Source organism: Drosophila mojavensis, unplaced genomic scaffold (assembly GCF_018153725.1).
Source record: "Drosophila mojavensis isolate 15081-1352.22 unplaced genomic scaffold, ASM1815372v1 contig_74, whole genome shotgun sequence".
In the NCBI taxonomy this organism is placed as follows: domain Eukaryota; kingdom Metazoa; phylum Arthropoda; class Insecta; order Diptera; family Drosophilidae; genus Drosophila; species Drosophila mojavensis.
The window spans coordinates 22,289,806-22,307,673 of record NW_025318899.1 but is presented as its reverse complement, the minus strand read 5'-3'; the positions used below and the strand labels follow the sequence as shown (position 1 = coordinate 22,307,673).

The following is a 17,868-nucleotide window of genomic DNA, read 5'->3' as shown; positions in this document are numbered from 1 at the left end:
AGACACTTACTCCTAGCTAAACGAACTATATTCAAACTTATTTGATTCATTATTAAATCCCCATTTAGTCTATCAGTCCAACTTACTTTATTTTCCCAGTAAGAAGCGAAAAGGTGAAGAACCAATTCATTACTTGGACAATGTTAAAAAAATGAAATTCATTTTAAGCGTTTCTCACTTTTGGTATTTTTCCTGTGAAATTTCATTGATATTATTATTTTCTGAAGGTATGTACAAGGTAGAACGACTCATCTGTCATTGTCTGGCGTTTCAAATATCTTTTTTTATATCACAAAAATTGCTTAAATCGATTGTCATCCGATACTAGCAGAGTTGGTACACATTCAACTGCTCTGCTAAGGGCCAAATCTAGAACGGTTAAGTGTTTGGCAAGGGATTGTTCGATTTGTAATCCGAGTCCAGAAGCAGCTGCCACTTTGGCTACCTTTAATTCACCTTTACGTGGCTGGCACAGCGACCACGCCCAATTTTATAGCAATTAGGCTGTTCAATCTTGCCATGGCAGTAAATCAAATGGCCATCGATTGCCGAACGGCAACTAATTTTTGGCCAAGCCACTGTCAGGATCGTGATAAAGTGCACGGGCGTGAATCGCCGGACGGCGATTGAGGTGCTGCCGGAGTCGTTCAATAAAACCGCAAAACAATAAATTTAAATTCCTCCAGCGCGAAGTTCAACTTTTTAACAGTGTATAAACTACAACCAGCAGAGCGCAGAGCTCTGGCAAAATATGCGTTTGTATATGTATTCATGTGTCCACGTGTGTGTGTGTGTGTGTGTGAGCTTGACAGTCAGGCAAATAAATGAGCGGAAACGGAAACGGTTTGGGTTGCCGTTGGGTCGGCCGCGTCTCTGTCTTGGCCCTTCCATTCTGTCGCGCTCTCTCTCTCTTACTCTTCCTTTCTCTCTCTTTCTCTTACTCTCTATTTTTCTTCGGTCGCGAGCTGCACAACACTACGAATGATAAATAACGTAATTTCTTTATAACTTTTCATTCAAATTTTGGTAATGCTTTTTGGCCACGCTTGTTGCTGGCACGCCTTTGGGCCACGTTTGTTTCGTTTGGTTCGCTTTCGCTGGCTGCTGGTTGTTAAGTAAAATAAATTGCGATTCCATGTAATAAAAGTCAATCATAATAATTCAATGACTCATCGTGTATTTGGCTCCGTTTCGTCGAGCCCACAATGGTTAGCTACAGCCATTGCCCCGCTCCACTTATCTTCGTACTTAACATTCTCCGTCTCCGTCGCTACGGTTACGGCCGTCGAGTGTGTTAAGCCGAAAACATGAGAAATTTATGTGAAGCGCAAAAAATGTAACATTTGCACACCTTGTTTCGACCTTGTACATCTAAGAGACATAAGGAACTTACATATATGTTGATGTATGTATATGTATGCATCTGTGCTACCGTTTGAGTATATTCGCAGTCGAATCGATCTTTGATTTACGACCGTGTTGGTCCTCAAATACAAATTTGAAAGCAGACTAGACTATGACACACGATTGTTACGATTGTTATTTTCGCAAAGCAATACCATTTTGGGTACATAAATCAAATGTATCATATGGACCAACCGTATATGCAGACTATATGTATAACCTTCTATTTTTCATTGTTTACAGGGGAGCCTCTCCTAGACTGATTTCTTTTGTAAAATTATACAGATAAGTAATGATGCTTTTGTATGTAAATAAATAACTTAGCAGAAAAGGATTTTGTATTAGCCTAAACTCTTAAAATATTGTAAAATACCATTCACAAAATCATGTAGTTATAACAAATAGTGAATTAAATTGAAATTGAAATTGAAAAATTGAAAATTATATTTTATATATAAATAAGTACATAACAATTTTATATAATTTTATTTCTACCGCTATCATTTAAATTCGTTATATGTCGCCTGCTGAACAATCACTCCCTGCTAAAGCCACTTTATGAGTTAGGAAAAAGTATAAAGTCCTTGGTGAGCTGACTAACAACCCTCGAATATTGTTAAAGTTTTTGTGCATCTTCTACAGTTTTGCGCGAGCTGCGCGGAATTATGGAAACAAAAAAGAAGAAAGTCCTTCAAAACACATTGAGCGCCAGCTGGGGCCCGTCCCTAACTACGTCCCATTAAAATGGGAGTGTGAAAAATACGCTGAAAATGTTGGTTAGGCATAAATTTTGGTCTACGGATTCATTGCCGCTATTTGCTGATTCTGATTCGGTCTCTGCCCTTTGGGCATTCCATGTTTTGCTTGCGACTTCCTTTGAGATATTAAATGAATGAATTAATCATTAACTTTGCGGTCTACCCAAGAACTCTAAGCAACCAGAACAAGGCAAAAGGAGTAATCTCAGCATTGTCTCTTTGTAGAGCAAGGCATATAATTATTATAAATGTTTGGGATTTATTAAAGAGAAGAAGTAGCACTTTAGTTTTCCATGTAGCACACAATGTAATTTGGAAAGTATTTGCTGCAGACACCTCCACGCTCATCAAAGTAGGGGTAGGCTTCTGGGCACTGGATGATGTTCTGGGATATCTGATTGTAGCAGTGAATGTATTGGGTGCAGCCTGTGTTTATTGCGGTGACAAAAGTCGAGTTTAGATTACCGCAACGATCGTAAGGGCAGCTGTAGGCTTGGGGGCTTACACACCTCTGACTCCACCATTGGAAGTGTGTGCCGTGTGGACAGCTGTGCCACTTGCCGACAAAATGTTTTGAGCTGCACTGGTAGTAGCCGTGACAAGTCAGGCCATCCGAAATGAGCTGAATGCCGGAGTGGTCATCATCGTAAAACCTAGCACACACCGAGACGTCTACGGCCGGAGGTGGGTGCCTGACGGGCCTGTAGCTACTATCGTCATTTGGACAGTATTCGGGCTGAGTGGGCTGGCAGCGCAGAGTCTTGTAGTTGTAATAACGAGCACCGGTGCAGGCCCGCCTCGTGCCTCTGCCGCCCTCGCACTCCAGGTAGAGGCCGCAGTTCAGTGGGTCGCCGACGGTGGTGCCACTTTGCATGTAGGCACATATGGAAAAAGTTTCCTGTGGACATCCGTTGGCACTCGAAACACATGTCTGCAGCCTGTTGCTAAACACAAAGCCTTCGGCACAGAGCCTCAGCCCATCATCATTGCCCTCGTTATCACATTTATTGTATGCTCTGCAGTCCAACGGGTCGGCCACAAACTCTCCGCTCTGTCTCCCTGCACAGAGCTCCCAGTGCTGAGGAGCACATCGTGCCAGATGGGCTTTGTCACACTTGCCAGACAGCGAATCATAATACAAATCATCCTGGCAGTGTCCTCGAGCCGCAAGCTTATTATTTTTGCAATAGCCCCAGCTTTTGCAGTCTCCGGGGTCGCCAACGTAGCCGCTGCCGGGCCAATAGTTGCAGAGTTGTTCCAGGGACAGGGACAGGCACACTTGCCACAGCTGCACGGCCAAGAGAATGGCCCTTAACCATTGGCTGGAGACTGGAGGTAAAAGAATTTTAGTCACTCCATTTGCGCCACGCAGCTCGCTTCGGATTCTCTACCTGTCATGCCGCTCCAACTACTCCATTTGGCGTTATCAAAGCAACTAGCCGAGAGATGTGAGATGTGAATATTCAGACGTTGGCGTTTCACTGCGAAGAACCAATTAGTCGTCGCTTGTAACCTTCTATAAAATATTCGGGCATGCGATAAGAGTCGAAAGAATAGAGCAACAATCAAGCTCAAAGAGTTCAATGAAGAGGTTTCAATTACGGCTGCTGATAAGGTTTCAATTACATTGATACTTCTCGTATCTACCCGACTTAAATACTCGAACATCAACACGCATACTTATAACGCAGAGATCTTAGGTATATTTCTGCCCACTTAGCCCAACAAATCTGCATACATGCTGTACTTCAAGTGCTTATCAGATTCAAGCAGCCATGTTATCACTAACTCAATTTTTTTACCATCTGCTTATGCTATCCATGTGACATTTTTATGTTCAGACTCCTTTCCCAACTGCACTTCAGTTTCTTACGCTAAGCGAGTGCCACAAGTAACGTAATTCAAGAACACCCAAAGAGAACAACAGCAATGTGAAAGAGCACAAAAAGAGGCAAGTCAGAGCCAGTCGTCAGCTTAAGGCATGGTTCGACTAGCAAATACCCTCTATACGAGCTTTTTATTGAAAATTATTAGGCGATCAGTTATTTGAATTTATAAGTGCGATCATTCTCGAATTTTTAAAATATTATATTTTAAAAATACTATCATTTATCTAAAAATATTATCAGATTTTATATAGGTAATTAATTTCATTTTTAATTAAGAGCTTGTAAATTTAAATAAATATAAATAATTTATAACTATTTGTAATATATAATAATTTATAACATTTTGTAATATTTATATACACAAAATTGTCCTAGCAGTCGACATTTTCCTTTCGATGCACAAGGAATGCGGCTTCCTTCTCAATGCATATCCAATCAGCATACCCCTTGCATACTGAGTATCGACTATAAGCAGGATGCAAAAGAAGCTCATTCGTTTGTCTGGCTAAGAGTGTGTGTAGCTGGCGGCTTCGCCTTGCTGTCGCCGTTGCCTTCGACGTCGCCGTTGCCATCGTGCAGCCAATGTAAACTGCTTAGCTACGGCCCGTTGCGTTTATTGACATTTTATGCTTAAGGACATGTTTAATATCCTCATCGCGCTTTTAATATAACCGCGAAGCAGGCGTTGCCCCCATGTGCTCAACAGCCCTTTTATGGGCCCGTTCGAACATGAGATATTCGCTAGTTTATTGGTTGCAGGAAGCTTTACTTTTAGGGTCCATCAGATCACGTTTTCGTGAAGTTTACAAATTTAAAGAGAATAAGAGACCTCTCATATATTATTGAGCTCCATTGTAAATTCACTTTGCTTTCGGGTCGCACATATCGAAGTGATTGCCGATGTCGATGCCTGTGCGTGTGCGTGTTTTGAGGAAAAACAGAAAGGACATAGATGCCGATGTCGATGTTGATGTGGATGGGTCGGTACCTACGAGCAAATGCAAATGGCTGGAGCTGGGGACAGTGGGCCCTTTGCTTTTACCACTTCCGCCGTACAATGCTAGCTGTCCCAGCAGCGGCGCCATTTGCTTCCGTTTCCGCTTGCCGAACGACATTTATGGAGCTCATCATGCCCGGGCAGCCTCTTGTCCTTTACTCCTTATTCAATCAGTGGCTGGCTGCCTTACAACTCTTGGGCCTGTCGTCCTCCTCCTGCCACTGCTGCGAAATGGCAAATTGCGCGGCTGACTTTGGGCCCCAAGCTCCATGTCCTGCCCGTCCTCCACGTCCTCCACGTCCGTCGCTGTAATGTCTGTTATGTCCACTCATCCATTCCATTCTTTTATTCCACGTTGTTTCTTTTGTTGCATGCCTGCTTTTTGTGCTCTCCGCTCGGTTGCTCCTGTAATTTTTTCCACATGTTCACGGCTTGAATATTTTATGGGCTTAAGTGCTTTCAGTTAGAGTCCTTTGCATAGCTCCTGTGCGTTTTGCACCTAACACTCTGCCTCCGCTCACAACCCCCAGCACACAGCACAGCCCAGCAAAAAAAGTATTTGATTATTTTTCTGCACGCTCAAAGATATAGCCGTTATTTACTGTTGCTTCAAGTATATTGCAATGCTGAAGCCACTCGCATAAATACCACAAGATACCAGAATAATAAACTTTTATGTACAACTGCTTGCCCTATCAAAACTGAAGTTAATTGACATCTGAGCTCTGCTTAATTATTGCCAAGTCTAAATTGATTGGCAGCCAACTGATGTTGCTTGTTGGCCGAGGCCGTGGCAAATATAATACGAAAATGTTCAAGGTAGCTTGCGAATGGTATTTGGTTCCATTTCCATTCACAGAGAAGCTCGGCCTCAAACAATTGGAAAATAAATTCAATTATTCTCTGACACCTATACTACAACTGAAATGAAACATCTTGAATGTTTACGGTCGAGCAAACAAGATTTCATCTCTGAGTCTGTCTGCCAATTTGAGTGAAACACAATGCATTTACTAATTAATTAGATATTATAATATATAGTAGAACATTTATACATTTCTTGATAGCTCATATCTTACGTTCCACTGAAATGATCAAAAATAAAGTAATCTCATGCACCTGGCTCATATAAATCATAATAATTAGGATAAATATGCAATGAAAAGCTGAATGTGCCGCACAAGGCGCAAATATGGATAGCTCAGCCCGAGATTGGCCAACAAAGAGCAATAGAGAGGGTCAGAGAGAGACAGAGAGGGGGAGTGTGTACAAGTTCGAGCAGAATGGTGCCAAGGGTCCACTGGGCGGGCACCCTTAACAAACCGAGTAAGCAATTCCAACGAGCGACTGTTCATAAACAGGAACGAGCTCAATGAGATGCAAAGGACGATAAACAAACCCACAAGCGCCTCGAATGTGCCGACAGTGGAATAAGGTTAAGATCCCTTCGCACACCAAACTTAAAGGACAAAGCTCGAAACGAAACGTTGCAAAAAAAGAGGAAAAAGAGAAAAAACAAGTAATAAGGCTCCAGTCGAGACTGCTCGACTAGGAGATACCCTGAACCCTCCAAGCTGATATTCTAATCATTCTGCACTTCTTTTATGCACACATATGTACATACACATGCATCCACACGCACGCACAAGCCTGCGCTCTGCTAACTGCGCAGTAAGCAGCGACTGCGCTTAGGCTGCAGTGTGGGCAATATTATGAGAATTTCTTTGTTGAATAATTTCTTTTGTAGACATACGATCTTAATGAAACTTTTAGAGTGTAATCATATGGTGAATATATGTGTACATTCCAAAGCACAAGTCACTAGTATTTGAAATGCGTTTTTTACAAATTGGGGGCGAAAGGGGCGTGGTATCCAAAATCTGTAAATCACAAAATCTTTGTATCGATTAACTTTATATACAACGCAAATTTGAAAACTCCAGGTCTAAAAGTGTTCAAATTAGGCTTAAAAAACAAAATCAATTTTTCGATTATTCTCGATAAAAAAGTTATCTGATGATTTATCGAAAAAATAAAGCAAACTCGTACTGCGTATGGTAGACACGAGTATGCATGCCAAATTTCAGCTCTCTAGCTCTTATAACTTCTGAGATCCACGCACTCATAGGACGGACGGACTGACGGACGGACGGACAGACGGACAGGGCTATATCGACTCAGCTCGTCACGCTGATCAAGAATATATATACTTTGTGGGGTCTGCCACGCCTCCTTCTGCCCGTTACATACTTTTTCACAAAACCATTATACCCTGATTTGCCATTTTCAATGGGTTCAGGGTATAAAAATGTTGCCAGGCAGCGAGAAGAAAAAGTGCAAGACGAGCCACCAAGTCATATATACATATATATCGCTTTCAAGCTGAGACGCCAACTTACACAAGCCCACAAGAAGCCACGATTCTGGGTTTGAGTCCGAGGCTGAGTCTGAGTCTGAGTCTGGGACTGGGCAAATTGTTGGGGGCTTTGTCTCTGCGGTCGGGTCGGTTGCTGGAGCAGGCGTGGCACGTACTTGGAGTATTTTGGCAAAATTAAAATTTATGAACAGATAAAAAAGCGTTAATGGGCTCTCGGTGGGGTCAAGCAGCGCTCTTGCAGCGGCAATTGGGGCTGTGCGGTGTACGTGTGTTACAGTTTGTTGAGGTCCGCAAGTAAGTAAACGCTCCACGGCAAATAAATGAGCCAAGACAACGTCCACAACTTGAACCATAAACGCTGCATTTTTATTTTTCGGAACGCAACTTATATAGATGGACAGCCAACCCACTTCCTAAGTGCCGCACTTGAGAGCTGCGGGCAGAGCGAGCCATTAAAAGCGCATGAAAATGCTTTAAAAGGAAATACTTTAAGTCTTTCTTCTTTTTCCTCCAATTGGAGTTGATAACACAATACTTTGTCATTCCAGGTAACACAGTCTGTCAACATCAAATATCAATTTGGGGCTTCAGTAATCGTCAACGAATATATGTCCAATATTGATCCTCCAGAGCATCAGCTCCGTGAGCAAGCTCAGAATGTTGTTCATACTTGTGAGTTACTTTTATTGCCCCAAGTCCTAAGTAGATACGTGTTGAGTTGGGCCACGTGTTGTTATTTATATTATGCTCTACTCTGCTCTGCTCTGCTCTGCTCCAGTTGGCCATTATCCTCTGCTAAAATCATATTTTCGCTCTTGAAACAATGTCAAGTTGTCGAGCACACTTTTAAGTGTTCTCTACGCGCTGTGCCATGGCCAAGCAGCCAAGCAGCCTAGCAACCGAGCAACTGAGCGCCCTGGCAACCCATCAGAGCCCAAAAGGCTGCCTAATGGTGTTTAGCTGTTGTTGTTTGACTCTCGTCCTTCGCCGTTGCCAGTGTCATGCACTTGCACAGTGGGGCACAGTGGGGCACAGTGGGCACTTTTACAGAATGCAAATACACCCGTGAGTGGCACTGGAGCTGGAACTGGAACTGGTGCTGGAACTGGAGCCGCCTGGACTGGCCCTGACTGAGCTCGAGTGCCGAGTGACATAACGTGCCTAGCTGGTTGGCCCAAACGAGGCGAACGCGCCGCCCGTGCCATTTAATGACCTTTTAAATGTACGTCTAATTATGTTTACGTGCCGTTTCGACTGACAACCAAAAATGCTGGCACGAATGACTGAATTTTAAAGCGCATTATTTAGGTACACTTTGGCGCTGTTGGCTGACCCAAATCCCAAAGCCAAGTCTATGTGTTGGCCCCATCTTAATTATGTAACTTTTGGGCCAGCCTGACATCTACGCTGATGTGGGTAGCAGCGCGTAGCTCAGAGCGCGTTAAACTTTAATGTCAGTCAACTGAGCAACAGGCCACTCATGAGTCGACTAGTTAGTCGGCTATATTCGAATCAAGCTGTGTCCAAGATGCCAGCTTCTCCAAGGATCTATTCGAATGCGAAATGAGGGATGCGTGCTCACCTACGGCAGGTGTAAAATAGCTACGCAAAGTTTTTGCCATTAAACTAACTTTGTAACTATTCCTCTTATATTTATCGTTTCTGGCAGCTTTCCTGCAGCTGCAAAGTGGAAAGGGGACTTTCTGTGCCAAGGGCCATTAGGTGCATTAGTTTTATAACATTAAATTGTAATTAGAAATTCTGAAGAATCGGCAGGTGAAATTGAAGAGTTTTGTTTTTATTGTATTTGGTAAAGGTTTTCAACTCTCACAAGAAATATTTTGTTTTTCTTTACGTTTTAAATTATTCAGAGTGTTTTTGGCTCGTGGTATTAATATTAATTACTTCGCAGTCTGCTCTGCTGCGTTTTACATTGCCTGAAATTTTTCGAATGAATTCGCATCTTGCCCTGAAGAGTTAATTAACAGTTGTCTGAGCAGCAGCTGCGATAGAGCCAAGGCCCATGGGGTAGACCGCTTAAAATTGAGAGTTTCATGATGAATGATATATATCATTTTAAAAACACTCAACGAAAAAGGAATATCTGCGTCGTTTTGGCACTGTAATCTATTCAATCGAACTGATTACAGTTTTACGACAACTGTTCCGGCGCATTTGTCACTTCAATGGAAGAGCTGGGATATAAAGCCTTTTATGTCACAGTTAAAATGAACGGAATATCTTTAATTTACCGATTTACTCAGCTCGTTAATGCAACAAACTTGACTTGACTTTATTGGAACGTGAGGAGGAAGCAATGCAAGTCTCTTCACGTCCGCAACGTGACGGTTTGACGGCTAATTAGAAATGCACGCGTTATGCGCATTACTGCAGATGTAGATTACTCAATTAATTAGCTCATTTCATAATTCACATTTGTTAACATGCTATAAATTCCTTAGAGATATGCCTATATAGAACAATAATTCTCGATCAATATAAAATATATGTTAAATTCATTTTAAAATTGAGAGAGCTATTTATATTTTTGGAAATATATGTGCAGTAACACCAAGAAGAAGTTTTCCCAGGTAATGGAACATCGAATATCTCTGTATATATTTACTATGTGATATTTGTATATATATATACACTCAAATAATATTTGTATTTCGACAGGATACTGCCAAGTCAAGCACCCCTAACAAGAGTGTGCTCTTCTCTTACTTCCTACCCTTACCTTACTTTATATAATTTACCTTACTTAATACCTTACCTAATACCTTACCTTATACCTTACTTAATATAATCTTATATACATATTTGAGTTTCACACTATGATTGCCTTTATATTGCAGCCACGCATTATATACATAGCTGAGTGATATATATTTAAAACGAAATGCATTGACAAAAACGAAAAAACAAAAACAAAGGAATGAAAGCTGCATGAAAATGCCTGAACGTAGGCCCCTAATGAGGAAAACTCATTTGGGTAAAAGCTGGGCGGCAAAGGGGTCCACCATTAAAAAGCATTATAATAAATACTTATCACAGCACGGTAGGAGCCGCAGGAACGCAACTTTGGCGATGTCGCATATAGCCACGCCCACCCATTGCCAGACCGCCCATATGTGTGGAGAGCAAATGTCGTAAAACAAATGTAAAGTGAAATTGCTTTCGCCGCTGCCACGCGACCTGCAGACTCCACTCCACACAAATATGCGCTATATATATAGATATATATATATATGTATGTAATATGTATATACATGCATATATGTATGTACGTGTGTGTGCGTGTCGACAGTCGGATGCGGAAACGGATGTGAAAAGTGCAGTCATAAATGCGCCGCCTCCCTTTGTATAAGACTTTAATAATTGTCGAGTTAGGCGATGCCAGAGCCAGAGCCAGCGCCAGCGCCAGCTCCAACGCCAACGCCAACGCCAGCGCCGACGTCGACGCCAACACGAAAGAGATGAGAATTTGAAACTCGCGTATTTTCTTTTATTTTATAGCCATTCTTCTTATGTTTTTTCGGCACCCGCTTTCTCGCCAGCTGTTTCCAAGAGCCTGTGCTTTCTAATTATGACAAATGCTAAAATATTGCCCAAGTGTATGTGTGTGTGTGTTTGTGTGTGGGTGACTGTTTGCGAATGTGTTCGTTTGTTTGCCCAATGGCAATGCATGTCAGCAAGTGTGTCGTTTAGGGATTTCTGATTTCGTACTTTATACGTTCATGTGTATGTATGGATGTGTGTGTGTGTCTGTGTGTATGTGTGTGTGGGTGTGGATGCTGGTGTTTTTTTCACCAGCATTTCATTTAAGCCCCAAAGTAAATATAAAAATCCGTTGCAAATCCGCGCGCCACACGTCATCTGAATCAAATCCTTATTGACGCCACTTTCTTGTTGTTGACGCAACGTTGGGAGCTGAGCCATAATATGCATTTTGGGGAAATTGTATTAGGAATGCCAAAGCTATGTGTTTTAAACTAAATTTAGCTCATTCTGTCTGTTTCATGGAGATGAATTTAGAAACAAGATAACTTTACTTAATGCAAATTATTAAATAAATTTTGATTGTCATTTAGTTGTGAGCTTTTCACACATTGCTGAAATGGTATCATATTAAAGTTTTAAAATCTGAAAAGAATTTATTTTAAACTAGCAGTCCCAGCAAGCGTTGCATTGCCCTACCCTTATTTCTAGGTAAAAAATGAAAACAATGATTGATCTTACCATTCAATGGATTTATCATTTTGATATTAAAGTGATATCCATCGTCTCCTTGCCAAAACATCAGCGGGTATTGTAAAGCGTCATATGAACGGTGCGTTTCAGATATTCTTTGTAGTTGCGCAGCACTGCGTCGTGTAAGCACAATATCGCGTGCTTCCAAGCTTTCACCAACAATCAGGATTGCCACTTCATCGATTGTTGGAGCATTAAATGTGCGTTCATGTGTTCCAGCTGGTCTTTTATCTGCTCTGATTACTATTTTATAGTCATCTCTTGGCATGCGCTCTAAAGCGGTCTTGAACAACTTGACCAATGCATGATGTTCATGAAGCATTTGCTGCAAATCTTGGAGAATTGCTCTTTTCATCGCAGTGTTGATTTCTTGGCGCCGATCAAGTTGCTCTTCCATATTGCCCATGAAGTATATTTGCAAGAATTTGTGCTGTTCATCTTCAATAGGTTGCAATGATCCAATGCGATGGCAAATCTGGCCTTGAATCTTTACATTCAAAGCCATAGTTATAGTTAGATTTACAAACACTTTTTACAGAAATCTAACCAACTACATTATCCCAAATAAGAAAATAAAATTTTTAACGTAAATTACCTTAAATGTCGGATTATATCCGTGTTCTTCAATAATTTCCGCCCCAAATGAAGTCATTTGGAAACAGGCATTGTATTTTTGAGTGTTCGCTAGAAAATGTCGTGATTCTAGTGTTTCGCCATAAAGCAGGGAACGCAATGGCTCTGGTGGCGAGACCACTAATGGCAATGTCACTTTACCACTAAGGCAGCACAAACCGGGCGTTTCACCAGCAAACTTCAATGCGCCACAATGCTGGCAAACAACGTCCATTGGACCAATGCAAACTAAACGATTCAAGCTGTAGTCAATGGTACAATCATATCGAAACGCTGCTCGATTCAAATCAATCCTTGAACCATTTCTTATTGCCGTTTCACGGGCTGCCTCTCTTTGAGAAGCACGAATTAAGGCCCTTCTTTGCTGGGTACTAACGCGGCGCCTTTCTCGTTCTTCGTCAGATAATTGACTCGCGGTATTCCGTAGCCTAATTGCATTATGGGTCCGCTGGGAAAGATTAGATCTTCTAGGACGCGGCATTTTCATTAATAGTAATACTGAATATGCACAATCGCACAAAACCACATAAAATATCGAGAAATCGAGAAATATAAATAAAAATTATTTACAAAAATAATGTCGAGAAATACAAATATAAATTATTTACAAAAATAATGTCTGAGAAAAACAAATTCAACAATACCTACCTGAACTTTCGAGATATTTTGCTTTTGTCCGTATGCGTATTGTTTTTCAAAATTTTTTTTTTAACAAATGTGCTTTTTTATGAATAGTCAGGTTCGCCTGAGGCTGTGCCGTAGACTGACTGACTACATTTGTTTATTTACTTCTACACTATTGTCAAAACTGTCACTGTTACCAAGCCTACTGGGTATAAAAAAAATTTGAACATTTGGGGAAAAAACCGCGTTTTTCAAGTATTCGGCAAATTTTTTCAGTATTTTTAAGACCCTATACTAAACTCGTTGCGGAGACAAATCCAACAAATCAAAAACCATGAAAATTGGTTCAGCCCAAATCAAGTTATAAGCAGTCTTCACTTTTACACAACTTTCTTTTATATATATAGATAGTTGGTAGAGAGCTACCATAATGATCATCCTATATGTTCTATACATATATGAATTTTTTCACTTACCATTTCAACATAGCCTAAAAGAGCCCCATTCCACTAATACAGATTTTTCATGAAATATAAATTTCCAAATAGCTTCAAATAAAATATTGCAGGAAGTAAAGTGACATTATCAAAAACTCATAAAAGTACAGCTGAAGTGATTGAGAAAAACGATATTCAAACTCGAAATTCTAGGAAAATATCCATTCACAATCGATTGATTGTGAAACTTAGCTCGAGTGCCATAAAAAAGTTGAACTTTGAGGAAATTACAATATAATGGGTATTCTTCAGAATGGATAATCATAATTCAAATTCGAATTACGCACTCCTCATTTGAGTATGTCAAGTAAGAATTGGTTCTTCAAGATATGAAAGAGAGAGAGCCCATTGATGACAAGTTGATGAGCAGCTGTACGGCAAATTGAGTTGGATGATGAAAGTTTTGCCAGATTCTCAGCGCTTAAAGTTGAGGTGTCCCCCTCTGCGAACTTTGCTCTCGGGCATAATAAATAAGCTTCACTGTTACGCATGCATTCAATATTTTTCAATTATATGCACGTATCCCCCAAGCCCATTAACATCGCCTCGCTCCGCCTCTGCCCTGTTTTCCCATCTGAGTTATACGTATGCGGAGTTTCGTTGCCATTGTCCTTGCTATCGTCGTCGTTGTTGTTGTTGTTGTTGGTCAACTTGTTGGCCATTGAAATATAAAGTTTAAATTGAATTTTTGCGGCATGTCATTGTTCACAGCCGGCATCTATCGACCATTCACATGTTCATGCAGACAGAGCATTGGGAGTGCTAGCTCTACGAGCGGACCGACCTACCGACCAACCGCCCGCCCGCCCGTACTTAACTTTTGAACCCCTGTTCCATCATTCATTGCCCCGCACCTTTTGCAGGGAAATGCGTTTCTAATTCAATTTTATGTCAACAAGCAGCAAAAAGGCATACCGCCCCTATCGCCCCTATCGCACCGTATGTTGCCACAAACAGAAGAGCGGTGTCACGCAGCTGTTTTGCAGCCACAAGCAGTCAAATGACTAGTTTTTACAATGCTGCAAATTATTTCGCTATAATTAATATCTTTTAATTTGCGGAAAGCGCCGAGAGATACGTTGCGTGGTTTCAAATTCAACAGGAAAATGGAATTTAGCGGAACAGCAGCTGACTCTTAAATCGAATCAGCTTCCTGTCAAGTATATTTGAAAGTGAATTGTAAATTACCAAACTAAATTAGTTCATCAATTATTCTATAATCAACAAAAAACATTAAAGTTAAATCGTTATATGAGATTTTAGTGAGCTATATTTACAGTATGACGGATCTCCATATATTTCTATAAAATATTTAGCCAATTATCCTGAGTTACTTTGACGAATCTACGTTTTCACAAACGTTCGCAATTAGTTTTGGGAAAAAAGAAACTTACGAACTCTCTAGCTCTGCTCTGTTACGATTATATCACAAATCCGGCGACTCAAATTGAAAAAGAGTATTAAAGTTAAAAACACTTTTGGCAGTTGGCAAGTATTTATAAAGTGCTTTGCTCAAATTACGTTTAATTTTTCATCTCCTGTCTCTGGCTATGCACAATTCAGCAGCATCACACAGCAGCAGCAGCAGCAGCAGCAGCTTCGAGTGTTCAAGTGTTTACAGAGCAATTTGCTTGCTTCACCATTGACTTGCCGCGAGCTCAAAAATTTGCTAAATGCGATTGTTGTCTGACTTCATCTACATGTGCAGCTGAGTAATTTACATGAAAATGGAATGGAATTAAGTAAACAAATAACGCTTAACGGATAAATTAGAGAATGCAAATGTTTCGTAGTTTTTCATGCGAATGAGGCTAGATTTTTTTTTGAAGTATACGTAGTGTAACTAGTTATAGTAGTATAACAGATTTACGCAGTCTTGGCGCAGTCGTGAGTTACTAAACTATAAATCAAAGTCAACATTACAAGCTTAATTTTTTAAAAATACTGCAAAAAAATGTACGAAATATATATCTAAAAATTTCAATATATAAACTTTTTTTTATATACGTTTAAGTTTACATAAGTTTACCTAAAAGAAATTCATTTACAAAGCCCATTGCTAAATTAAAATAATTAAATCTACAAAAGGATTTTTCAGAACAGTCCACGCCCACGATGAAGCTTAGATTCCTTAGTTTGTATTTGTACTGCTAAAAATCTTTGGATGTACAATTTAATTAATAAGCTGAGCTTGACGACAAGTCGGAGGGTTCTCTCATCTCTTTTTTCTTTTTGGCTCTGCGTAATCTTTCAAGTGTTACCAAGTGGCAACTTTGTGTGAAATCGGGTTCTGAAATGTTTGGACAGCATTTGGAAGCTGGGCGCCCTGCACCTCGCTTTAATTAACTACTGGCCACCAGTTGCTATGGTACGTGCTTACGTAATGCTAGTCGCTTTAATTACAAGACTCGACAAGCTGACGAAGGCAGTGTTGAACCAGTAAGTAGAGGGCTGGCAGCTGAAAGCTGAGGTCGGCAAATCGAAAGCCGAGACCCGGTACCCTCTGCCCAGAGTCGGGCTCAGTGCGTTCGCTCGTTTAATTCACTTGCTACAAGTCTCGTAAAATTAACTGAGCATACTCTACGGGGCGCCAAATCCAGCCCTGAGCCGCTTAGCATTGTTTTCCGCGCCTCCCGCCCAGCCCCTCCGGCTCCAGCCTTGGATAAGTCAGCGCCATCGTAACATGGTTGCGGCTGTGGTCACCGGGCGCTGCCTGAAGCCAGGGCCGCAAAATACAACACCACGATCCTATGTAAGCGATTTACCACTCGTTCAGGCCGCTTAGTGAGTGTGGCACTGCTGCCTCAACGCATTTGACCGGCACTCACCAGCGGCAGACTTTGCATTGGCTCAAAAGCCTTTTTGCATTTAAATTGATGGCGCTGTTCGCCAATGCCGCTGGCCAGGCCAAGCACAAAGAGCGACCCACTCCACACGCCCAGCCAGCTAGCCTCACGGCAAGAGCCAGGTTGACTGTCTTCATGACGAACCTCCACTTTTCGTTGTTCTTGCTCCACATACACTTAATTATACACTTTAATTGGCATGACATCAGCGCAGTGTGATATAAGCCACGCCCACCCCACAGCTGGCACTGGCCTCCCTGCTGGCCAGACACTGAGCCGGGCTCGGTCTTCAGTTTGGAATAGCCACACAAACGTCTTCGGACAAATGGAAACCTATCGAAATTTAAATTCTCATTTGTGGCTAAGGCTTAGATGCGGCTTAAGTTCTTTGAGCCTTGATTTTCTGTTTGCTATTTAACATAAATTGCGGTAATTGTGGGCTATTGAAATTTGAATTCCAAGTAAGTATATTTAAGCTAGCCTAACTGATGCTCAAAGCTCATTAAAGAACTGGCTTTAATATATTTATTAATAATGAAATATAAATAAAAAACTCATTTTCACGAATGATTAAGGTTTTGCTTTGAAATTTAATAATTAAATTATATTAAAAAATTAATTTTAACTTAATTTAATTATTCATAATAAAATGGAAGTATTTTGATTATAGATAATTAAATTACTTTTTGAAAGAATATTTTAATTATTAGTATTTAAATTAAATTAAAATCGAAAAGAATGGAATTCAAGTTGCCTAATTACCTAGAAATTTATGTTGTCTATGTAGTGATTAAATGTAAGAAGATAAATTAATCCCAAACAATTGGATCAATACTTTAATTATAAGTAAAATTTTGCAGATATTTGCAAGGCTCTATGTAGCGAATAGTTTATCATTCAATTAATCTCGTCTGCTGGGCTGACAGTAATTCAAACGTAAGGCTCATCATTTAAGACTCGACTTGACGTCACTCCAGCGAAAATAATTGAGACGTGTCAAATAGCATTATCACTGTGGCCAATTGATGAGCACTTGCCCAGTTGCTGTTACACATATAGCAGAGCTGAGATGAAAATTCCGTATAGTTCATAATCAAATATCAAGTGAAAACTTAGTAATAGCAAATATTAATAATAAAAATAAATAAAAAATAAAAAATACCTGCAGAAATGTAATTGCAAAAATTGCAATATAGTTCACTAAGTACAATAATAATGTGACATGACTTGGTTCATTCGCTGCAATCAGTTCGACTCGGAATATTGAAATATGCACATTTCATTGGAATTGTAGTCGACTATAATATATGGCCACGCCCTGCTCCATGCACCTTCCATTTATCAATGTTGTTTTCGCAATTTGAGCTATGACAACAATAATTAATGCATGCTACACATTTGCCTTCAGGCGAACGGCATAACGAAGTAGAGACGAGATGTGAGGCAGCCGTTTATTTTGACTTTCGCTGCGTACCCAAACAACATATTGCCATATGTGATGATGATAAAACAACAACAACAAGAGAAACAACATAAATGACAGTAGGCAACAATAACAAGCAGCAGGAAGAGGCTCGGCTACATAAATG

The 17,868-nt window shown here is 40.5% G+C and overlaps 2 protein-coding genes across 2 annotated transcripts in view; both read right to left on the bottom strand.

Annotated features, from left to right (window-relative positions):
• The window catches only part of LOC6583325, a 92,189-nt gene that overhangs the window by 36,934 nt on the left and 37,387 nt on the right, over positions 1–17,868 (bottom strand). The gene's annotated exons all lie outside the window — the stretch shown is intronic.
• LOC122757451 (peritrophin-44) lies at positions 1,853–3,656 on the bottom strand. Its single transcript, XM_044009504.1, has 2 exons — positions 3,554–3,656; positions 1,853–3,491 (listed from the first exon to the last, which is right to left on the bottom strand). The coding sequence occupies exons 1-2, from the start codon at positions 3,558–3,560 to the stop codon at positions 2,446–2,448; spliced, it is 1,053 nt and encodes a 350-aa protein (XP_043865439.1). The 5' UTR covers positions 3,561–3,656; the 3' UTR covers positions 1,853–2,445.